This window comes from Delphinus delphis, chromosome 2, assembly GCF_949987515.2.
Source record: "Delphinus delphis chromosome 2, mDelDel1.2, whole genome shotgun sequence".
NCBI lineage: Eukaryota > Metazoa > Chordata > Mammalia > Artiodactyla > Delphinidae > Delphinus > Delphinus delphis.
In genome coordinates this window covers 111,864,426-111,888,858 of record NC_082684.1, presented here as the reverse complement: position 1 = coordinate 111,888,858, position 24,433 = coordinate 111,864,426, and the positions used below count along the sequence as shown (strand labels likewise).

The 24,433-nt window shown below is 48.3% G+C and overlaps 1 protein-coding gene across 2 annotated transcripts in view; it reads right to left on the bottom strand.

Annotated features, from left to right (window-relative positions):
- SLCO3A1 (solute carrier organic anion transporter family member 3A1) overlaps window positions 1-24,433 on the bottom strand; it is a 317,490-nt gene that overhangs the window by 36,790 nt on the left and 256,267 nt on the right. For both annotated transcript variants that reach the window (XM_060005479.1, XM_060005478.1), the window contains exons 4-7: window positions 23,826-24,089; window positions 7,763-7,927; window positions 2,551-2,749; window positions 1,278-1,416 (exon numbers count right to left, since the gene is read on the bottom strand). In XM_060005479.1, coding sequence (XP_059861462.1) covers window positions 1,278-1,416; window positions 2,551-2,749; window positions 7,763-7,927; window positions 23,826-24,089 — 767 coding nt within the window. The remainder of the gene's footprint in view (window positions 1-1,277; window positions 1,417-2,550; window positions 2,750-7,762; window positions 7,928-23,825; window positions 24,090-24,433) is intronic.

Here is a 24,433-nt window from a genome sequence, read left to right as displayed (position 1 = left end):
ACTCAGCCTTCTTATCTTTCTTTCCATCTATACACTTCTGGACGTTTCTGGAGCACTTGTGGATGCCAGCTCTCACTTAGGAAACTCACAGGTCAGGGCAAATGAAAAACAGATCACTGCAGTGAAACAAGAGAAATGCCTCCAGGAGAGACAGGTAGTAAGATTGCAGGGTCAAGAACCCCAAAGATAAAGGACGGCAGGGATGGTATCACAGAGCAGGGGGCATTTGAGTAGGGTATTGACAGGTGAGTAGGAGTTGTCCAATTGGAGGGAGAAGCAGGAAAAGACACATGTTATGTGGGGGAAAGCTGAATACCACCAACTGAAAGGAAGCACAGCTGAAGAGCATGGCGGAGGAAAGACACATGCTGAAGACACACACAAACCCAATTCAGTGCCTAGATCTTATCTTCTAGCTGACAGTAGCATTAGAAAGGGTCCTATACAGTATTACAGAAATCATTCTGGCTTCAGTGTAGAAGACAGACCAGCAGGGGGTGATCCTGAGTTGTGAGGCCAGGGAGGCGACTACTATGCTGGTCCAAGCAAGAGATGAGGAAGACCTGCACCAGGGCAGTGGTGGTGTGGATGCAGAAGGGCAGGTGCAAGAGACGCCTGCAAGGTGGGATCAGCAGGACTGGGTGAGCAGTCCCTTAGCCTCAAGTTTTCATGCAGAGAATGTGGAAAGCTGCAGGCTGACAGCAAATTGTGTAATTCATGCTGAGAAGGAAAGAGCCAAAAAAAAATGATAGTGGGAGGATGGAAAAAGGTGGGAGGCATCTAGCTAAGAAGAAAAGGGCAAAGGAAACTGAGCAGAGAACAGGTTGGATTAGTGCCACATAACCTCAGGTTTGGAAGAGGCCTTCCCTGATAAGTGGCTTTCTAGCCTTTCTTTACATACTTCTGTTGATGGGGAGCTCATTACCTGTAGAGTCATCCCATTCCATTGATACCTTTTGTGAGTTCTTTGAACCATAATCTTTTCCTCTGGCTCCACAGAGCTACCTTTGAATTTTTACTTTCAGTTGCTCAAAGACACTTTTTGGAAACCTATTTGATTTAGCAAGAAGCAGCTGGATGGCCTGGCAGGCCTCCCATCCTGCCGATGGAGAATCCTCCACTAGAGCAGGGCAGAGGCTGAGATAAATTCACAGCGCAGGAACACAAAGTTGAGGACACGTGTGGTTGCCCACCCTTGCCCTTGCCCTTGGGTTTTAAGCTACTTTAGCTGTCTGAGTCCCCTGCCCCAACCCACCCCATCAGAAAATCACCAATACCGTGCTGTTGCAGCCAGCAAAGCAGGCAGACAGGTAGGTGATGCCATCTGCTCCACACACTGGAGTGAAGGAATCCGTTTGGCATTCACAGTTTTTATTGCAGGACGAGTAGGGGTCCAGGGCCGAGCCAGGTGATGAGCTGGAAAAGACAGGAAACGTGGAACCCATCAGAGAAAGGTCAACTTCTGTTGGATCCCCCCAGTGACAGCCCTCTGCCCTCTGTGGTCATGGTCGCCAATGTGGTCGTGGTTCAGGGAAGGAGGGCCATCAGTGCTTGGACTGTGCATGGATATACAGAAGCTGCCTCTGGCCATGTGCTCCCATTCTGCCTGTTTGACCTCGCAGGGTGGCAGATAAGCCCGGCCCTACTTCTCCTGACTTAACTTCAGGAGAAGGCCTGGTGGCCTGCTCAGAGGAGGAGACTGGTGTGGAGAGGAACTGGTACCCGGCAGGCCAACCACGCTGCAGCCCTGATGCTCCAAACTGGATTCCCAAGGCAGCTGCAGAGTCTCACGTAGAAAGGGGGACAGCTATTGGCGCTGGCTATGGAAGGACTCTCTGTAATTCCCTCTAAGGGCAAGTCTGATTGGACTTTAGTTCAAAGTCTTGGGATAATAACTCGGAAGTAAGTTGTCCTATAAGAGCTAACTTCTTTCCATGCTTCTCTCCTTTTTTCCCCTCCATCTCTCCCTCCCACCCTTATCAATACCTACTATGGCTCATACCCTGTAATTACTATGTGAGTCTAATGATAGCTTCTGATGGTTTAAGGAATTGTTGGGACTTCCCTGGTGATTCAGTGGTTAAGACTCCATGCTTCCATTGCAGGGGGTGTAGGTTTGATCCCTGGTCAGGGAACTAAGATCCCTCATGCCATGCATGCGGCCAGAAAAAAAAAAAAAAAAAAGGAATTGTTGAAGTCTCTTATTTTAAGCTGAATTTGAAAATAAAACTTATTTTTAATTTTCTATCTTCACGTCATTCCTAAAATCAAATGACAAAAATTGGCATTTGAGTCCTCTGTGGAGTGAATGTCTGACTGTCTCCCCAGTGCTCCCTTGGCCGCCCTGGGAGAGAGCCTTTAAGTGGAAGTCAGCCTTCTCTGCCCAGAAGGTTCACACAGATTGTTCAACCCTGGAAGGAAGATGCAGAGGCATCATCGACTTCGCAGCTCATGGTCACTAGGGACAAAACTGGCTCCATTAACCTACCCAGGAGAGAGGGTCCTGGCATCCTGGGCAGGCAGGGGTGGCGAGACCTTTCTGGGACTTACGTGTTTCCATAGGGAACAGTAACCCCAGCCACAGGGCCCGTGTCACAGCCCAGGAAGAGGAAGGAGACGTAACAAGCGGTGGACACCAGGTTGACGAGCATGGCCATCCGAATGGCCCCGAGGGCAGACAGGCTGAGTTTCTTCACCAGGAGACCGCCCAGGAAGATGCCCAGACAGGCACATGGGATCGCAGTCATCCCTGGAGGAGAGCAGAGGGGCAGGGACCATTAGCCAGGGAAGAGGGGCCAATCAATGCAGACACTGGGTGCCAGGCCCGAGGCTGAGCCCTGCATGGACAGGATTCCCTGTGACACCGCTGTGGTGCCACTTGCTCCACTGTGCCCCAAAGCGTCTGTTAGTGGCCTCATTGCTACCCTCAAGGAGCTCATGAAAACTGGGGAAGACAGACACATAAAAACTCAATAATTAGGAGTCTAAGTCATACACCTTGCATGCTAAGTGGGGAACCCTCGTGGGAAACACACCCAGCTGGTGTGGGAACAACCGAGAGACAAGTCAGACCAGCTGGGAACACGCACGCGCATTTGAGAAAAGTATCAGGGAGCAGTGATGTGCCCTCTGTGCGTTTTCCAGGTGGTGCGGGAAAGGGGATCAAATTGGGGATTTTCTCCCACTCTTCAGGCAAGGAAGGGTCTGGAGGCTGTTTAAACAAAGGTCCCAGAACTCACCAGCCTGTGCAGACCGTGTTTTAACCAGCCCCGTGACCTCTCAGGAAGCAGCATCAATCAAATTAATATGTTTCGTAGCTCCTGGTGAGTAACTGGCATATATTTTTTTCCCCTTTCTTATAAACAGAGCTATCTGCAAGGCAGCAGGACCATAAACCTGTTATTTCTGATTCTCAGAGACTCAGGGCATCTTAGGAGGACCAAAGGATCCTAGCGTTCCAATCTCCTGTTTGGTTTTGTTCTGTTCTGATTCACTTCATCTAAACTCGGCTTTAAATTACTGTGTGTCATTTATCTACCGTGTAGATTGTGCATGGCTAATTTTCCAGTCTAGGCTGCCTCTTCCTTGCCAATCAACAGACCTCTAGGTCAACTGACTACATCAATCAGCTGGTATGTGCTAAAGGAATGCAAATTAATTTTAATATTCTGGTGAGAAAAACAATCAGGGAGGCTGAGCTCTGCAAAGGAAATAGCACAAGTTACACTTCTTGAAAAACATAGTATCTCTGTATTATTTGATGCTCTTGGAGGAGCTGTGCTTGGTTCTCTCTCGTCCTGGTATAGATGATCCTATTTGCCTGTCTAAACCCCAGGCCACTCCGCTCCCCCAACTACGCCCAATCCTCCTCCCCTCTCTCCCTGGAATAGGCCAAATCCGTTCAAGCCCCCAGTCTCTGCACTTGCTGTTTCCTGTTCTAGGACATTCTTACCCTCTATCTTTACTTGGCTGGGCCCTATGGAGGGCCTTCCCAGACCACCCCATCTAGACTGGTCCTGCAGCCCATTTGGGATTTCCTACTGTTTCTTGCCCTGTTTTATTGTTGGCATGGCTCTCCCCAGTATCTGAAGCTGCCTCAGGTATTTCTCGTTTCTTGTTCTCTCTCCCCCTCCTGAAATGCAGCTTCCCTGAGGACAAGAACCGTTCCATCCTGTTCAGTCCCGGCTCCCTGTGCCTAGCACGGTGCCCAGCACAGAGTGGGCGCCTGGGGATTATTTTCAAGATGAACGGAACAGCAAGCAGATGGGATCTGTGTGAGTGAATACTGATGGCCAGAGCCCACGCCCAGAGAGCAGGTTGCATTTTGTTCCATTTTCCATCAGAGGCAGCAGGGAGCGGCCCCTGGTGAGGATGGTAACTATGGCAATAAGAGGCTTTCAGCACCTTTTCTCCAAGCCATCATCAGCCTTCCCTCTCCCTCCCTGATGTGTGTGCGGCCTTAGCTTGCGGGCAGCTATCAGAACTTCCCCCCAACTCCATCCTCATTAGCTTCACCTATGCAGATTGAGTCCTTTTTATCTTCACGCATACATCAATGCCATCAGCCCTTAATCATCTGTGTTGCTCTTTTCTGAACTCTGCTCCATCTGCTGATGACTTTGTAGGTGGCCCAGAGACAGCGCTGATGGCCCAGGATGACTGCAGGGGTCCATCCCCTAGGTTTGCAGGGGGCTACTGATGAAGCATTTTTGGACACGAGCCTTGCCTTACGCTTCTGCTGCCTCTCTCTGTCCCCTAAAGGCCCCCTGCCATCCCCTCCTGCAGCCAGCCTTCCAGAGTCCACGCTAACAGACTGATGCTATGGGTAGGGCACAGGGAGAGGGCACGTGTCCTGCCTGCCTGGGCTGCCAGCCGGATGGACGGACCGACAGATGGGCCACCAGGCTGCTTCTCCACATGGCGGGAGAGGGTCTCCCTGTGCAAGTGCTCTAACAGACAGAGTCCCTGGGACAGAAACAGGTGCAGGAAGGTGAGATTGTTTTTGACCTTCTGCCCTGAAGACTACTGACTCGTTTGTTGATAGAAAACTTTGGAAATCTGTCCTGAAATAGAACAGAGCCCCAACTCTGAAGCAAATGTAATCAAAATGTAAGGAGCTGCTGCAAAGAAATCAGGAAGTGAGAGATAAACTCTTTGGGTGCCGGAGGGCAAAACCTGAGAGATGGTAGGTGTAATGAAGAAGTTATAACTTTAATTATAGAGAGACACATTTTACCCTATCTCTGTCAGACAGGTACTAAAGGGCTGACTGCATCTTGCTAATACCTCTTGGAAGAAATACTTATAAAATAGCGGACGGTAGAGAGTTATTAGTAAAAAAGAAAAACACAAGGCTTGTGCTGCCCTAGCAGCTCCCAGGGAGAGGTGCTGGGATCTGGCCACATCATTGCTGGTAGGGTTTTAATTTTTTTTAACTTGATACCTTATGTCCTGTGAAGTGCATAAGCTTAAGGGAACACTGATGAATTTTTGCCCCTTTATACACCCCTGTATTAAAACATTTCCAGCAGCCCCAGGGGCTCCCTGGTGCCCCCATTCCCTCCACCCTCAAGGGTAACTATCATTCTGGCCTCTATCACTTTAATTAACTTTTCTTCTTTTTAACTCATAAATATGTACTCTTTTGTGTCTGACGTCTTTCAACTCTGTCAGATCCATCCACACTGAGGCATGTATCCAAGCTCTTGCTTTCTCATGCTGTATGACAGTTCACTGTATGAATATTCTATCATTTATTTACCCATTCTAGTATTGATAGATATTTGGGTTGTTTCCAGTTTGGGGCTGTTATGTATAAAGCTGTTTTGGATACTGTACCTATGCATATATAAATGAGTGGACCTAAACACTCACTTCTGTTGGATTTATGCCCAGAAGTGGAATGCTTGGATCCCAGCGTAAGCATATGCTTTTAGCTTTCATGGGTACTGCCAAACAGTTTTCCAAAGCGCTTGTACCATTGTGCACTCCCACCAGCAGTGTATGAGAGTTCCAGTGGCTCCACGACCTCGCCAACACTTGGTATTATCAGTCTGGCAGACATGGACTAGTATTTCATCGTGGTGTTCGTATGTGTTTTCCAGATGACTCATGAGGGGTCAGCACCTTTACATGGGTTTATTGGCCATTTTGTGAAGGAAATGCTAAGGAGAAGATCAGAAAATATCACCTCGCCCAGTTCTCTCAGGACATGATCTACTTCTACTTAACAGAGAAGATAATTCCACGGGGCTGGAGCCCTGTCGACTGCCAGGCCGGACTTGTCCCATTCTCAGGGGCCATCCTTGTGTCTCTCTCCTTTTCTGCACTTTCAGAACAGATGAGCTCTTCTGTCAAAGGCTGTCCACTATACTCCCTCTCTTTTCTGCACATCGCCTCTGCTCGTTCTTTCCCCTCTGCTTAGACACCTGCTCAAGTCCTTCCTGTCACAATAGCAACTGTCTCTTAGCAACAGCACCGTCACTACTCCAATCCCTTGACTGCAATACACACTGCCCACCATGTCTTCTCTCCGTCCCTCCACCACTAAGCTCTGGAAAGCGTCCTGCAGTCACTGGCTATTCCTTCCCTCTTGTGGGCTGTTCCCCTGCTGCTGTTTCATGGACACAGCCCTGACACAGGCTGAAAGACGTCCTGGCTGTTGAAGGGACCAGAGACATGTGAGGCTGCATCACGCGTGGGCACTGCTGACAGCTTCCTTCTTGGTATCATCTCTTCCTTGACTCCCGTGATCCACGGATTTCTCTCAGGAGTTGCTTCTTGAACTTCTCTATGGCCTCCTGTATTTCCTATGGGCAGTGTTTCACCCCCTCTATTCTAATTCTACACATTTTCCTTCTGCAAATTCCACTCCTGTGTCCTCAACTACCATGCACAAACGGATGCAACCCACATCTTCTTCTTCAGCCCTCAACCATGCACAGGACATCATGTAGATACACTACGGCCATCTCACACTCAGCAGCTTCAACTCTGAACTCACAACCTTCCCTACAGATCTGATTCTTTTCTGCTATTTCCAGGTTTCACAAATGGTACCACCCTTTGTCTGAGCCAGAAACCTGGAAGTCATTCTTGACCCTGCATTCTCCTTCCTCCGCCATGAGACCACTTTCCCTACTGCGTATAAGGAATGCTCCTTCTCATGAGGGCAAACGGGTTTTCTTTAGCATGTCAGCTCCAAAGGACTGGAAGCAGATTCCTGTAGTCTACTGCTGAGAAGACTGGTAAGATCACGCTTGAGCTTGGGGAGAAGGAGTGTCATGATCCATTAATTACATCTGCCATGGGCACAGGGATAGAGGGGAGCATATGGCTTCCAACCTCTATATTTGCTGACCGTGGGTTTTATGCTGCCAAGAATATCCTTGCTTTTTTATGTTCTTGACCAAAGCCTGCTAAACTTTCAAGATCCATCTTGATTCCCCTCTTCCTTCCTCACATCTTCCCCCCAGTTCTCCAGTTCACACTGATTTATGGACTTCCTGGCCTGTCACAATGCTTCCTATGCACACTTTACATTTTAACTCTTTATTATCATGTACTTTTAGCAATTGTCTCAGGCAAGTAAATCTTACTCCAAGAAAATCCTTTGAAATTCTTCTGCACACTGACCACATGTATATGCTTCTGCAGGGGCAGCACAGTCTGGGCTGTTGGGCGGGTCTCAGTCAATTCTTATAGTATTACAAGCAGTGACGGCCCCTCTCCACCCTCCTGGGAGGCTGAGAAACAGACTCACCGAGCAGCTGGTTGGCAGAAGAGGTGGTGAGGTTAAACTGCTGCTCCAGATACTTCCCCAAGAAGGCAGCGAAGCCAGCCACCACTGCAATCTCCATGCAGGCGGCCAGGATGATGCAGGTAAACACAGGGTTTGAGAGCAGGTGTTTTGTGACCTTCGGGATCACTGCAGGGAGAGAAGCAGAGGACCAAGGTCACACACTGCACTCCCAGGCCTTCTGCCCCCAAGGCCCCACTTTGACCCATCTCAGTAAACAGCATCAGGAATCACCTGGTTGCTCAGGCCAAAGCCTATAACCTGTTAAGTCAGCCATAATTGTGAAAACTCTGGCTTCAAAATATATGCTGATGTCTTGTCAACTAAACTGACAACTACTAAAGCAGGAGAAACTACACCATGACTTTTCTTTTTTTTTACAGCACACTTGAAACACTATTTTATAAGCCATCACAAGTTATTTCCATCCAAAAAAAAGAGGAGTTTGGGGTTTGTTTCTCAAAAGGGAAAATATAACTTAATCGTATTATAAGTATAAATGTATTAATTATATTAATACATCTAAGTATATATTATCAATATACCTGTGATGAATATTTATAATGGTGTGTGTTAAGAAAATATATTTAATCTTTTTTTTCAGCAACTTGTTTTTTTTTATTTTATATTGAAATATAGTTGATCAACAATGTTGTGTTAGTTTCAGGTGTACAGCAAAGTGATTCATGTATACATATACATGTATCTATTCTTTTAAGAAAATATATTTCATCTTAACAGTTTCAAGAAAGAAATGATAGTGTACGTATATGCATACACACATACACACGCACACACAATACATATATAATCCAGCCTCCACCCACCCAGCCCCCTTCCTTCTCACAACCACATTCGCCTGGCCAAGCTTCCATGAGCTTTCACTTGGGGAAGACTAGGGTCTTGGTTTTCACTCTTGATCCAATATAATCCTCCCCTATGCAGTAGTCAATGGGATCAGGTCAAATCAGCTTCCTACTCAAACTCCACAATGGCCAAAATCCACACTTGGTACGATGGCCCACAGTCTGCCCCTTGGCTATCCGATCACACTTCTGATCACTCCCCATCCTCCCTCTGCTCCAGCCCCACCGGCACCTGGTCCTCCCCACCCAGCTCTTTGCACCAGGGCTCTTCCCTCCATTAAATGCTCTGAACCCAGATCTTTGCTCCGTCTCTTCCTTATTCCTCAGGTGGTCTTTCCTCAACACCCAAGGCAACCTAGAAGCTGCTGCCCACCCAGTCCTGATGCTCAGGGCTCAGATGGGAGTTGATGGTGGGCAAAAGTGCTTTGTGGCTCGTGTCCCGCTTTAATTACCAATGGAGCCAAAGCAGGTTTTGTTGAGGTGATGCATTTCAACCTTATTTTATTATACTCTGTTTTTCCTAAAGTAGGTGGTTTCATAAACCACTCAGATTTCCTTTTAATTTGGTGCTTTTACAAATGAGAGGTTTGGGTTTCTTAAAATCCTTTGAATGTAATCACATTATTTGGCTCTTTCCAGCCATTAGAATCCTTTGTACATGGTCTTTGACCAGATCTCCTCAGCTATGGAGTGATGACATATCCTGGCAGTAGGCAAGGGGTCTGGGGGTATCAGGACAACACCATCATTTCAATACTTATGCCATTATTTTGATGTGCACTTAGTAAAAAAAAAAAAAAAAAGTTAACTAAAATAAAACTGATACATCAAATGCATGGTTTCATGGCTACCATAGCTTAAGATGATGCTAGGTTAAATAAAACAAGTAGATTTAAAGTTATTTAAAGAGAAAGTTATGTAAATGATGGTACAGGTGGTAAGGAAATAGGCAAAAATGTGTAAAAGTGGTGTACCAGTGATAAGTTAGGGGACCTCTGTTCTGCTGTACTCATAATAATGTGGAACATTTGGCATGTGATGTACTTGTTTCCTTCCACCTGTGTAAATAGAAAAAGATAAAACAGAGTCCCAGATGTAGCAAGTACTATTCCAAGTCTAGGAAAAACCAATCAGTGCCCATGGTCATACAAAATAAACAGGTGAGCAATGTCTAACACTGCATTCCAAGGTAATGAATTAGCCAGCTGTCCTAAAGAAGAGAGCTAATTACACAGGCTCAATCTCATTTCCTAGGAGATGAAACCTCTAAATGGCCCAACTAATTAGAATAAAATAATAATAGGAGATACATAAGTTTTTAATAACGTTAACAGCCAAGCTCAATAAATCAAAATAACAGAACAATGGGTCAGGAACTGGCAGATACACACAACATAAAATGTATCATTTCTGGGAAAGATACCAAGTTTCAAAAATGAAAATCTCTATATGAGACAGGGACTTAAGGATCCTTTGACGTACTAAAAGGAACTTAGCTATGGGAATGGACTGAGCCAGATGATTGGAGGCTCAGAATCACTGTGGGCTGAGCAATCTGATTCTGCATCCCAACCGAGAAACAACCAGACAATAACCAGAGCTGGTGGCCTCAGCGGTTCCATGGTGGTTTCTCGTTAAACTACTAAAATCTTAGGAAGGTAACTCTTGGATTAAATAAATGCGTGTGCACACATGCACAAAATAAAACAAAAACTTTAAAAATGGTAGGAATAAGAATAAAGATGGTGAGAAAACAACTTTAAATCCATGGTATTTATATATTTATACCTGCTTTATTGCAAGGGACTGGCCTTTATGCATGTGTTCTGTTCATTTTTTACAGGGTTTTGAGCATTTATAATAATCTGACTTTTTTAGAAATGTCATCTCAAATATTTGTCTAGAAGAGGTTACACTTAAAATCTATGCTTAGGGGCTTCCCTGCTGGCACAGGGGTTAAGAATCCGCCTGCCAATGCAGGGGACATGGGTTCGAGCCCTGGTCCAGGAAGATCCCACATGCTGCGGAGCAACTAAGCCCGTGTGCCACAACTACTGAAGCCCGCGCGCCTAGAGCCCGTGCTCCACAACAAGAGAAGCCACCATGATGAGAAGCCTGCACACCGCAACAAGGAGTAGCCCTCGCTTGCCACAGCTAGAGAAAGCCCGCGTACAGGAACGAAGACCCAATGCAGCCAAAAATAAAATAAATAAAATAAGTAATAAATTTAAAAATAAATAAATAAAATCTATGTTTAAATGTTGGAAAATTTTCCTTTGTTAAATTCACATTATTAAGTATTGTAAAAATATTTAGAGGAATGTTGACTGTGTAATGTTCAAAAATGTGTACTGTTTGACAAATATAGAAGATGACTACATTGGGCATAAACAGAAGGTAATGAAGTAAGTATTTGTCTTCATAAACAAAACCCCTTGGATGTTAAGACTCCATTGTCATAAATCACCGCTAATGAGTGAAGGCTGATTTGCTATAGTGTTTGGCACATTGTGATGGTATAATGTACCTGTGACAAGGGGCTGGCTGATTATGTCACAAAACACCAAGCTTCGCAGAGAGTGGTATGGATTACGTGGGCAACCACAGCACTTCCTTGTAATAAATGAATTTGAGATCCCCCAGCTATTCATGTTTTGGCGGGTAATAACACTGCTGCCCCATCATTGTAGTCTTTTGGCATTAAGATATCTAAACTTTGGAAACACTGTTGACAAACAGTCAGCACGTTGGGCACATTCTAGGAAAACCATCCTGTACCATACTTTTATTGTAGGCTTCATTTACTTTGTTACAGTGCAGACTCTTTAGATCTGGGGACTTCAGTAGGAGAAAGCACCACAGCCACACTTGCTTGCAAATAAAACTGCTGCTGAGCTGACACCGCCAGCATCCTCCAATTAGGAACTATGTTCTCTGGCTCAGAAATGATGCCAATGAGGAGTTGAGTTTGATCACGTTAACTGTTTGGGCCTCGGTACCTCCTTGTCCTTGATCATGGCCACCGTGGTTTATTTGGGGATGACGAGGGCACTTCTCAACAAAGGCAACTCCAGCTGATGGAACATTTTCATACTTCAGCAAGCATTTTAATTATTCCAGAGATAAGTCCATTTCAGTTGGAAGGATTCCTTGTCAAGATAGGAGCCTGCCTGTTTTTGTTTGAATATCTAATGACTAATTTTGCCTTGGATTAGATGTGAAAATCATTAGGTTTGAGGATTATCTGAGTGAAGGCCCAGGGAAGACTCAGTGGGCCTCATCTGCATGAAGAGCATCCTTTTTTCCGCCTATACCCAGCCGATTCGCCTCCAGAAATGACAGCTTCCTCTTGTGTTCAGCTATTTTCCTCCCAGTTTCTTCCTCCCATCCTGGGTTTTATTGCAATGACTTGTAGTACTGTCAAAGAAGATTCCTTTCCAAAGGTTCAATCTACCCTCCAAAGCCCCAATTTGAAAACGGGTATTAATTAGCTTGACCCTAGGGCTGGCTATCCCAGTGTTCCAAGCTTTTTCATGCAAATGGATTGTTAAGCCCATAAAATGCTAACTTTCCAAGGTGGCAGTAGCTAATGAGGTGGCCCAGACAGATAGAAATTGGTGAACCAAGGCCACACCAGGCTACCAAACACCTACAGTCTCCCAGAGCTATTTGCCTCTCACCTTCTGATTTAGCCTCAGAAGTTGGGAGCTGGGGTAGGAGGCAGGCGGGCTTGTACCATGCAGCCTCACAGCTAGGGAAACCTTTTCACCTCTCATCAGGAGCACGGTGCTGCTACTAGCGGAATGGTACAAAGTTGGGAGTGATCTCCAGGGAAAACAAGTTTGCTACTGCTAGTCTTTGGAAGGCAGTCCTGTAGGATGGAGTTTCTTGGAAAATTGTGGGTTCTCCAAGAGGGAGAAAGGCAGGTTTAGAGAAGTTGTGAGGATTAACCCTGACAGAGCATTTCCTGTAGGCCAAGTACCATTCTAACTGCTTACACATCCACTCGCATTATCCTCACAACAAACTGTGTTCCTGGGATGATTAAAATCCTCCATTTACAGATGAGAAGATGGAGGCAGACAGTGGCCCCATGGTTAAGGAAGCAAAGCACCTGCTGCCACACAGTGTGCTTATAACCATTGTGCTGTTCTGCTCTGGGTTCTGAGGGGTGCTGTTGTTGGCTTGAGGACTAAGCATGCAGGCTGCCCCTGGTAATCAAGCTGCGGCTTAATTCTTAGAATGAAGAATAATAAAACATTCCCACTGGGGTTAGGGAAAATGAACAGATCTGACATGACTGAGGGCTTAGTCCATGTCGTTTGAAGGCAGAGAAGTAGGAGAGGAAGGGAGGGGGACAGAGGAATGAAAGAAAGGATTGGAGAGCCTACAGAAGAGCCCTGTACCACAGAAAAGGTTTCACTGAATAAGGTTGTATAAAATAATGGCTAAGAACCTGGTCTAAGGAGCCAGGTCATTGGGATTTGAATTCTGGCTTCAAGACTGACCAGAGCACATGACTCCATCCCATGGATTGCCACAAACATGAAATGAGACCCACTGCATGTAAAGCATGTGGCCCAGGGCTTCTAGTCTAGAATACAGGTAAGAGTCTGATGGGATTAACGGCAAAGATTTACTGTATAGCACAGGGAACTGTATTCAATATCCTGTAATAAACTATAATGGAAAAGAATAGAAAAAAATATATATATGCATAACAATCACTTTTCCGTACATCTGAAACTAACACAATATTGTAAGTCAACTATACTTCAGTAAAAAAGAGTCCGATAGGATTAATAGTAATCAATATAATAGAAGTAATCCTTGGCTATGTTAGGGAGAGAGGCCTTGGGCTGGGAGGAGGACATCAGGCTTCCTACAGGAATGCCTATGTGATCAGATGTGATGAGTAGAGTGGGGAAGAGACTGGAGCAGATGAACTGAGCTCCTGGGAGCCAAGGGCTTTCCAAGAAGATCCCCCTTCTGCAGGGGGCTGTTCAGCAGGTCAGGGGGTCAGGAGGCACAAGTCCTTGTCCACTGCCCTTCCTGGGAATTGGAGGTACTCTGGGAAGTGCTCAATGTGGGGCTCAGTTATACTCCCCTTGACCCTCAGATCTCTCTGCCTTCAGTCTCTCTACTGAAGTTGGCCTTGACTTTCTTTCTCTTTAATAACACTTCTGTCAATACAGCATGGTTAACATCTCCCAAGATGGGAGATGGAGCCAGTCTATGCAACTGCTCAGGAATCATGACAATGACCGCCGAAGCCTGCCTCGCAACCAGTGTTGGATGGGCACCGTGGCAAGGTTTCTCATTTTTAACTCTCACAACTATTACAACAGGGGGTGGTCCTACCATCCTCATTTTAGACCCAAGGAAACCAAGGCTCCCTTGAGAGGCTGAAACCCAACAGTCCGCATCCCAGAATACAAAACAGAGAAGCGAAGGAGGGTCGATTTGAACACAGTTCTGCCTGCACTCTGGGACTCATCTCTAAATCTTCAGATTTCTGGGTGGGGCCTCGAATCAACAGAAAAGTACTTTCCTGAAAGGTGAGCCACCATGAAGTGCTTCCCAACATAGGAGACCCATGACCAGAAGAGAACAGAGGTGGGGGGGATCTGGGTGAGATAAATAACAGTATTCAAGTCATGACCAAAAAAAAAAAAAAAAAAAAATGAAAGAGGAAGGAAGAAATAATGGAGTGGAAAAACACACCATCATGGAGGCACAAGAGTGAAGCCAAGGTAGAGCGGATAGAGCAGATACTGGGAAAAACGAAGTTTCATGGGGTAGCGTGAATGTTCACCAGCCACCAAGTTGGTTCCCACATGCCCAGGGCAGGCTGTCACCCTGGCACCACCGACCCCACTGGACGCCCTTGTCTGGGTCCTCCCGTCTGTCTCATAGGAGGAGCCAGGTGCTCTCAGGTAGAGCAAAGATGGAGCAGCTCCAGCCCCAGACATGGGCATTGTGCCTGGTAAGAGCAGATGCTTAATACATGCAAGGTAGATTAAAGAATCCAATAAAGAAACAAATGAATCGCATAGCCTTGAAAGGTAACTGTCATAGTCTCTTCAGGAACATTAGCTGTAGAAACAGAGACCAATTTATGATCACACCATTCGAGATGTTCCACAGGTTCATGGGTTGTGAGGAAAGTGGGAATAATTAGCTAATACGGTCATTTCCATCACTGATTCTGGAGGTGCCTAAACCATCCCTTGAGTAGGTAGGGGTGAGGGAAATCCCAGTGGGAGGGAAGGCCCGTGGTGCCTCCCGGAAGCAGGTGCCTACCATGAACTTGGCCCCAGACCAGCAGCCTTGGGCCCCCTGTGGCCTCATCACTATAGAGGAGCCCATCCCCCAATCTCTGCCCGGGGCATCCAGGGGAGCTTCTAGCACCCTCTCACGGCTAACTTTGAAAGCAGTAACTACCAGGCTTCTGTCTGCCCATCTTCAGTAAGGTAATAATAGGCAGACAGTAACACCTCCCTTGTATGGAGAAGGTCATGGTTTGAAAGAACAAACAAGAAGCCATCAGCACAGGAAATGAGCATCTACAGCGAAATCCAAGTGTCAGATGGGTGTGGATCGGTTAGGACAACCCAGAGCCCATCAATTCCACCGACTCTTGAAAAGTCACCACCTCCTTACAGCCACCAAGGAGGAGCAGTGTGGTTGCCCACTAGCCAGTTTAAAGCAAGAACTAAGTGTCCACAGAGGCATGTCTAGCAACTGCAAGCTGCTGCTCTAAACTGGGGTCATCCCAGTCATTTCCTGGCATCAGCAGTGTGAAGTCAGAAACATGATCCCCACATGATTTCAGAGGTGGAGGAAGGAGCTTGGGAAGCAGCAGGCTCTTATTCAGACCCCAATATTGCATCTTTCCATGTTGGCCGCAGACAGAAAATGACTAAGGAAATCAAGAGTCTTTCGTAAGCGAACGGCCACTTTTATAACTTCATGCCAGCCCCTAGAACCTTCTCTGGGAGCAGGGCGCCCCACCTCAGCGGTGGCCAGGCTCACTGCGTCTGACATTCACAAAAATGCTAACAATGGGAGAATTCATTCCTGGGAAGTCTGGAAAGAGAAACAGCAGTGTGCAGAAAAGAAACGGTGAAGCCAAGTACCCAAGCTGACGTACGTGCCCATCTCTAAACCTAGGCTTCCTAATGCTACTTCCGGAAGTGCTGGGTTTACAGCAGGTCTTCTCAGAGCCTTCAATATGCTAACGTCAACCTCCAAGAGTCATGTCACAGACTGTCCCAAGCTTATTTCATCAGCGGGTCACCTCCCCCATTTTATCTTATATGCAACTGCCAGAGAAATTAGCCCCTGGTGGAGACCCCTCAAGGGACCCCCACCAGCTCTGACATTTGTTTTCTCCTGGGAGCTCACTTACAATCTTCTGGGGAACTTTAAAGACACCCAGATGCCTGGGTCACCTCTCCCCCATCCCCCTTCCCCACCACAGACTCAGAGAATCATAATTTGTAGGGATGCGGCCCCTGAATATGTGTGTTTCAAGAAAGCCCACATGCAATGCTGACTCAAATCCCTAGTTGGGAAACAATGGCTCATAAAATAAAGTCCAGTCTCATTAGAAGGGCAATGAGAAGGCCCTCAATAATTCATTCATAATTTTACCAAAGACTTACTGGGCAGCTTTGGATACCAGGAACTCTGCTGGATGTGGAAGCTGAGACCAGCCTGCCTTCTATCATGACCTTCCCTAAATCCTCTTCCCAAAACCAGATGTCTCTCTTCCATGCACACCTCAGGCATCCCAGCCCAGAAGCCTTTGCCCTCCCCTCCATCCACGGGAATCCTGCTCGTCCTTCAAGATCAGGCTGAAATGCTGCATCCTTCACACACCTGTCTTCAAATCCTCCCTCTGTGGTCCTCACTATATCCCTTTGAACCTCCCATAATCCTCGCCACCTTCTATCCTGTATCATAGCAACACATCATAAGTGCCGGAAGAGTTAGCATGAATAAAAGAGTCCTGGGATCCCATAAGTCTGAGAAATATAAACTAAAGCAAAGCCAGACAGCTTTCCTTAGAGCTGGCCTTCTCAGAGCCTTTAACACAAACATATTCTATGACTCTCCAAGAGCGTCACAGTATACATATGGTTTCCCAGCTTATTTGGCCATGTAACCACTACTCCCGGTTATTTTTGTTGATCTGTTTTTCTCTGAGCATCTCAGAGGACTCACGTTCCAAGGAACTCCCATTGGGAAATGCTGTCTTCTAGTTTTTTCCCTCCTTCCTCCCTTCCTTCCTCCCTTCCTTCCTTCCTCCCTTTTTTCCTCCCTCCCTCCCTTCCTTCCAAAACCACAAGGAGCAACCACAGTGTGCCAGGCAGCATCGTGCTAGGTGCCCTCACCTATGTTCATCTCAGGCGCTTTGCTGAAATAACTTGAGATGGGGAGTCATGACTGATGCACGGATATAACCCCCAGCGCATCCTCCATCGACACTGATACGAACACGATGAAACCACTGACCAGTCTGGACCCTGGGGACCTGTAAAAATGACACCTGTGACGTGGCAGCCTCTGAACCACAGCTTGGCATAGAATTCCAAGTGGTTGGGAAGGCAGATGGTTTCCTTGGCCACAGAATCAAGAAAGAAGACTTTAACAGAAAACCCACACGAGGGGAAAGCACAGTTCTGAAGATGAATCGCATGATAAAAAACACTCGGCCGTTTGGCCTGCAGAACAAGGACTCTCAGATCACCAGGCTGCTCACAATAACACTATGCTGAAAGGCAACAGGCCCTTAATTAAGAAAGATGTAGCAGAAACCGACTGCTGGCTGGCAGACGATGTAGGTGGCCTGGCAGAGATGCAGAAGCTGGAGGCATGAGCTGGGTCCCACGGCCAGGCCGATGCACGTGGGGCCCCCACGGGAACAGTGGGTGGCACAGAGGTGGGGGGTGAGTATGCACCCTGCCCGAGCAGCAAGACGCACGCTAGGAAGACGGGCAAGTAAAGACACGCACCCAAAGGCACAGTGCAGGTCAGTCTGAGCCACTGGGCTGGCAGACCCTCTGCTTTGGTGGCTGAAGCACCAGGAGCAGATCTTCCTTCCCACACAGGTAAGTCACCTGGGAGCCAGCCGTGACACTCAACACAGGTGGAGCTCCTGCTAAGCCAGTGTCTGCGGTTGGGTCAAACACAGGTCAGAACTCTGGGAGGGGCTGTGTGCGAGGACGGCTTTAGGGAAAGCAGCAAACCGTGCTGGGCTGGGCAGCGCCTGTCCAACGATCCATGCATCCCCCCACTTATCAGATGTGCACTGAGCATCGGCCATGTACAAGGGCATGGCAAAGCCGGATGTGGTCCCTGACCTCATGGAGCTTATGGAGGAAGTGATCACTCCTACAGGGGTCACATTCTGACCATGGCACAGAGAGCAACATGCCGTGGAGGGGTTGCCATCAGGAGGTCAGGGAAATGTCCTTGGGGAAATGATGTGTGAGCTGATGTCTGAAGATGGGATCAGAATTCCAGGGGTGGGAACAGCGAATGCAAAGTCCATTGAGCCTGGGGAATATGAAGGACTAAAAAGAGGCCAGCAAGGTGAGACTGGTATGGTGGGAACAGGGCGGCAGGTGTGAGAAGAGGCTGGAGGGGCAGAATCTCACGGGGCTGGTGGCCACGTGAAGGGCTCGGCCGCTATCTATCAGGATCAGACACATTCTGAACACATCCCAGTGTGGATGACAGCCTGGAGGGGGAGGGCAGACTGGAGTACAGGACAGACCATGAGCGGGAGGGAGAGATATTTAGGTGCTAAAGTCAGCAGAGCCCGGTGATGGATGGCATTAGGGGTGTGGGTGGGGAGAGGCGTGGGGAAGGTACCAACCCAGGCAGATTTCATCTCCCCTAGAAAGGAAGGTCCTCTAGAGTCAGGCTCTGCATTTCCTCTTTTGAAGAGGGAGAAAGTGGACATTAAGAGTGGAAGTTTCTCCAACACAGTGAAGGCTTTTGTTCCATCCACCCCAGACCGATCCCTTTTTCCTTCTCGGTTGGTTCATTAATAGTTGAGTGGCTCTTTGTGGGAAATAGAGGAACAGAGGAAAAGAGTTCGGGTTTGGGAGTCTCAGACCCAAGTCTGGTCCCAGCTGCATCCTTCACAGCTGCGGGAACCTGGGTGCACGGTTTAATCCCCCAGAGCTCCGTGTCCCCATGGGTGGCATGGAGATTGGTAACGACACGTACGTATCAGCCGTACTATGGGGGCCAAGTGGGAGGTCTGTGCAAGTGCTTTGGAAGTCATCAGCTGTACTCCATATTTTGGGCGCGGTTTTTAAGATTCCGAGCCTGAAGGCCCACCCCCACCTTGCCAGCTCAGCCATCACCCGCTGTCACCTGGTGCTACTATCTTTTCTGGGACAGGAAGAGGCCACTTGGCAGTCAGCATGAAGGGTGCAGAGACAAGAGCGCTCAGCTTTTGACTTCTCTGCTCACTCAGTGATCAAAGGTGGGCTCTCCCTTCAGGTTTTAAGCTGCTGGTACAGTGACACTCATCCCCGCTGGGAAGTCCATCAGAGGGTCAGGAAACGCCAGTGCTTGCAGGAAGCCGTCCTTCCCTCCCTTTTTAGCTGGACCCTTGCCTAGAAGACTCATTGCTTTAGGACACGTCTGCAGCCACAGTCGCAGTTTTAGTACCCGCTGTTGAAAAGTCACTTAGCACCTTGCTGACACCACTTTTTCTTTAAGAGAGTTTGTTTATTGCCCGAAGATGCAGCACAATGTCGTGGTTAAGAAGACAGACACTGAGGCCCTCCACGGTTCAAATGCCTTTCCTTTCCATCTGTAAGCCTCAATTTCCCGGTCTGTAAAATGGTACCAATGTCTCATGGGGTTGGGGGGGGGTTAAATATGATGGTGTAGGAAAAACAAACGTTAGCTGCTATTATGTGTGTATGTGCGTACGTGTGCGCACCGGCAAGAAAGTGTTCATTTGTTTACTCATTCATTCGTTCAATCCATATTACCTACGTGCCAGGCACCAAGCTAGGCAGTGGGAACAAAAAAGATGAATGAGAGCTTCATGTCCTTGGAGAAGCCACAGCTTTGGGAAGATGCAGGCAAACAGATGGGCCACTGTGTAGTGGGGGTTACCCCAAGTGCTTTGCGGGGGCTTTGAGGGCAACAGAGGAATGCAGCTTATCTAGTACTGAGCAGACAGGGGCATGAGCGCAGAGGGGCTATAGGGAAGGGCTTCTTGGGAAGGTAGGGACCGAGACCAGCCCAGAAGTGGATCAAGGGAGGTAGGGTGTTCCAGGCAGAAACAGCAGCGAAGAGAAGAGTGCGTGAGGTGTTCTGAAAACTGTACAGAACGTGATGGGGAAGTTGGACACACCCGTGGCTGCAGGAACCCGTGGCTGCAGAAAGGGCCCGGGTCCTAACCATCAAGGCCCCTCCAGGGCAAGTGACGCTGGAGCCAATTTCCAAATGCAACACACAACTGTGGATGTGAGAATAAACACACTAGCTAATGATAATACTGTCCATTCGTCTGTTAACAGTCCCCTGAATTCTTTCCTCCCACCATATCTAGACTTATAAACCATTCTGCAAACTCTGAGCATCCGGATTCAACGAGACCACGCTACGTGCAGTCCCGGCCCCCAGGGGCTCACGGTGCAGGAAAGGGGAGAAGTGGACACAGCAGTAAACACAAGAGGAGGGAGGTGGTGGTGGTGGTGGGGTCCTGAAAGATGAATCAGCAAAATGCTCTGAAGAACAAGAAGAGGGAGGAGGGGCTTTAGAGTCAGGGAGGAAAGGAAAAGTTCTTTGGTGGCACAGCTGAGATGCAAAAATGTGTCTTGGATTTGCAGGCTCCCACCTGGGGGAGATGCTGGAGTTTCACAAGCCCAAGCATTTGTTCCCCTGCTGCCTGCTTTGTGAAATGCATATGTGACGGTCACCGCAAGACGGGGACGTCTGGGCTGTGCAACAAGTAACAGCTTCTCTACACAGTTCTGGAACAAGATTCTGAGCTCTCCATCTCTCACCTTCTTATAACAATTGCAAAACCCAACTGGTGGTCGACTTTGTTGGAAATAGACCTTCAAAGCCTGCTCTGGGGGGAGAGGGCTCTGGAAAGCGATCACAGGCCTGAAGTCCTCTGTCACCGAACGGGAGCTCTGTGTCCTCACCTATAAACGGTAATAAGTCCTAATATTGACCTTATGCAGCTGCTGTAAAGTTACACCAGACACCACACGGTAAAACCAAGAGGAGCTGAACGACACGATCAAGGTTGTATGACTAGGAAGTGGCTCAGCTGGATTTGAACCCAGGTGAGCAGCCCCACGGCTCTCCCAGGAGCAGAAGAGGCTGTGTGTCTCGGTCCCAGAGGGAAGGAAGGTGGAGTGGCTGCTCTCGGGCCAACGCAGTTCTTCTCAGGGGCCTTTGCTATCTGTAGAGCTTGGCAGGGCACACAGACTGATGGCTAGAAAAGAAACCCGTTTGCAAGCTCAGATGAAACGGATGAGAAATTGCAACATATAGATCTGCAGAGCAATGTTAATTCCTCTGATATGTGTAACGATTATCTGTACCCGTAAATGTGTTGCAGGCTGTATGCAGACCAGCGGGGCTTCCGAGGCTGCAAATCAGATGAAGAATTTGGGAGCGCCTGGCGGCATCGCATGCTGCTTTTGGTGGAAATGTCCACGTGGCAGAAACATTTTGTCTCACGTGGAAAAAATGAAGGATATACACCACCGTGGCTGCCTCTCCGTGTGTTGGCATGTGTAAAATTTATTAGCATAATAGCTCGCTCCACTGTACCCTGGCTCCTGGGGATTCTTCCAGACACGCTGCCTTCCTTTCCTGCTTGGACATCCTTTAGGTCCATTAATGGACCTGATGCCTCTGGGAATTGCTAATTCTAAACTAAAAATCATTAACTATCCAAGTGGAGCCCATGTACACACAGGCCATAACTTGTGATGGCTCTGATCTAGTGAGCCTCAGACCCATCTACCCAACTGTGTACTTGTCAGCTCAGACACAGCAAGTCCAGCACTCATCTTGTCACTGCTTCGACTTTGCCCACTGCGTGCCTCCCCTGCTACTATACTTGCTCCAGAATCCAAGCTGCCTTGGTGACCGCTGTGTCCCTGGAGCCTGGCGGGATCTCAGTAAATGCTGACTGAATTAACAAATGGGTTAACCAGTAATTGAATCCGAGCCCGAGAATTCTGAAACCATGGCATCCCTCAAGACTCAGCTCAGCTCTGCACTGGACCCAAGAGGTGGGCTTTCGCTGCCTGTTGACTGTATTTCCATGACCTATGGTGCTGCCTGGTGCTGCAGTTCTCATCACATTAGGCCGCCTTTCTGACTTGCTGGCCTGTCGCTACATTGGACAGCGAGTTCTCTGATGGCACAAGTGTATCATTTTCACCTGTGTATCCCCAGAGATGAAAGATGAGCGATTACAGGTATAGCTTTTACCATCAGAGGCTGAGGAAAACAGGACCATCATCCTGGGAAGAGGAAAAACCTGGAAAGGCTGCCACCACCCAGGTCCAAGGTGCCCTCTGCAAGGCCCGCTCTCAAGCCAGCCCCATCTATTGCCGTGGCTCTGGTCCCTGGGACACTGTGTGGCCAGCTGTGCTATCAGAGGGTCAGCAGGCATCACCCTCCAGCCACCTGGGGGCTCCTGAAGGGGGCCCATTTGGGGAGCCTATTTTAAGAAGCACATACTCCTGAGGGTCCAGACCAGGGCAACCTCAGAGGACACAAAGCACGGGGCCTTCTCATCTAACAGAGCATTCTCGCCCTTAGAGATCATCTACAATTCCACATGACGACTTTGGTAGAAGCCATCCCGGAATATGGAGTCAAACATGACATTAGGTTCTTCAATTAGTCTCTTCTGGGAATTAGCACAAGTTCTTTGAATTCCTCACTGGCTAACAGGTGGTATTAACTGACAATCTTCCAAGGGAATTCTCACGACCACGGTGTCACCGAAGAACGGTGTTACAACTTTATACTTGTGGAGAGAAGCGCGGAGAAGTTAATGATCGCAGAGCCGGTGAAGGGCAGAGCGGGGATCTGAGTGCGAGGTCACCCGAGGTTCTCTCCCTGGTTCTCAAGCATCTCCATAGAAAGTGCACCTCATTAGACAGAGCTCAGTAAAGAGACTCTCATCAAATCTCTAAATCGAGCACCGCAAAGCCTGAGGCGGCAGCTGCTGAAAGTGGGCCTGGCCGTGTGCCCGGTTCCTGCAGAGGTAACGGTCCACCTGTTTCCCACCCCAGCCTCCCTGAGAAGTAACACCTCAGCCTTGCTCCTGCCCACTTCCAAAATCCAGCAAGTCCTTCAGGGGACCCAGCAGGAAGAGGTCCTTGAATTAGGGAGCACCGTGCATACCTCTCAGTGGGGAGGGGGCCAGGATAGACACCGAGCAGCTTTGAGGCTGTCCGGTCGTCATCCTCACCTCTTAAGAGACTGTAGCAAATGTGGAAATAACCAGGGGCTGTTGACGGGGTTCCTCATCTTCATTCTGCATCGCTGTTCGTGTCTCGCCATTTTGTCAGAAAAGATGCACTTGTTTCCTCTAAAAATGGTGATGAGCGCTCTGCTGCATTCTAAAATGGGACTCTGCTCTCAAGACTGAGTTAACCTTTCTTTCCAGAGGAACACAGCTCTCATCTCTAGTGGAGGGGATGGAAGGACAGAGTGAATCTAAGGAAATGCTCTTTGGATGTGGCTTTTCCAGAACGCCTGCATCAGGCAAAGGGAGCCAACTTCAAAGTCTTAGGCTGCTTCAATGCGCTTGTAAGTGGCCTGAAAGAGTTCAAAGGAGGGCCACGAAACGTCCAGCTCCCTCCTTTCCTCGCTCCCTTTCTTCCTTCTACGCACATTTATGTGTAGCGTACATCAGGTGCTATGTTAGCCGCTGGGCTCTCGGCCTGGGGTGGGGGGGGGGGTTCGTCTGCTGCCCCTTCGCTAAAGGGTAGTAACTTTGTGTTTGCTTTATGAAGTGCATTTACTTCTCAGGGATCAGTTAAGCACAGGGCCAGGGAAGGCAAATCATGCAAAACCAATGTGATTCTATCTCAGGTCCCCCAGCATCCGGTCCTGAGTGCCACCTGCCAATGAGGCGCCCTTACCTCTCAGCTGCTGGAAGCAGGAGGCACTGCTGTCCGGCTCCAGGGGGTGCCTCAGGACCCCATTGCTGGGCTTGGGTCTCTCGTATTCTCTTTCGGGGAGCATGGCCTGTTCGCTCTCCAGGGCGGAGTCTGAGTGCGGGGGCAGAGACTGTGGAAACCCAAACATCCAGACGGAAGAAAAGAAGAGTAAGGCACCGCAGAGCAGAAACCCACCCCACCAGGCTCCGATCCAGCGGGGGTCGTCCGGGGTGATGTCCAGGTTACCTGCAATCGGAAAGAGCACGGTTAGCGGGAGGGGACCTGGTGGGGCCTGGCGTTTTGTGGAGGTTTGCAATCAGTTCTACAGGTAGGCCGAGGGCTCTGGAAACGGCCTGGGGTGGGGAAGACTGGTCCATGGGCAAAGCAGCCTAGGGCTTCACAGCCGTGCTTCTGGTTTTCCTCAAGCTGAAGGCTGATGGCTTTCCCTCCTTCATCTTCTTGTCTACCCTGTGCTTGCATCAGTCTAAACAGAAACAGAAGCCAGACACCCTCTGAATTTAGGCTGGAATTGACTGTCTTGGCAGAGCTGCGAAGGTCTGCTAACAAACACACAGGGAAACAGAAACATT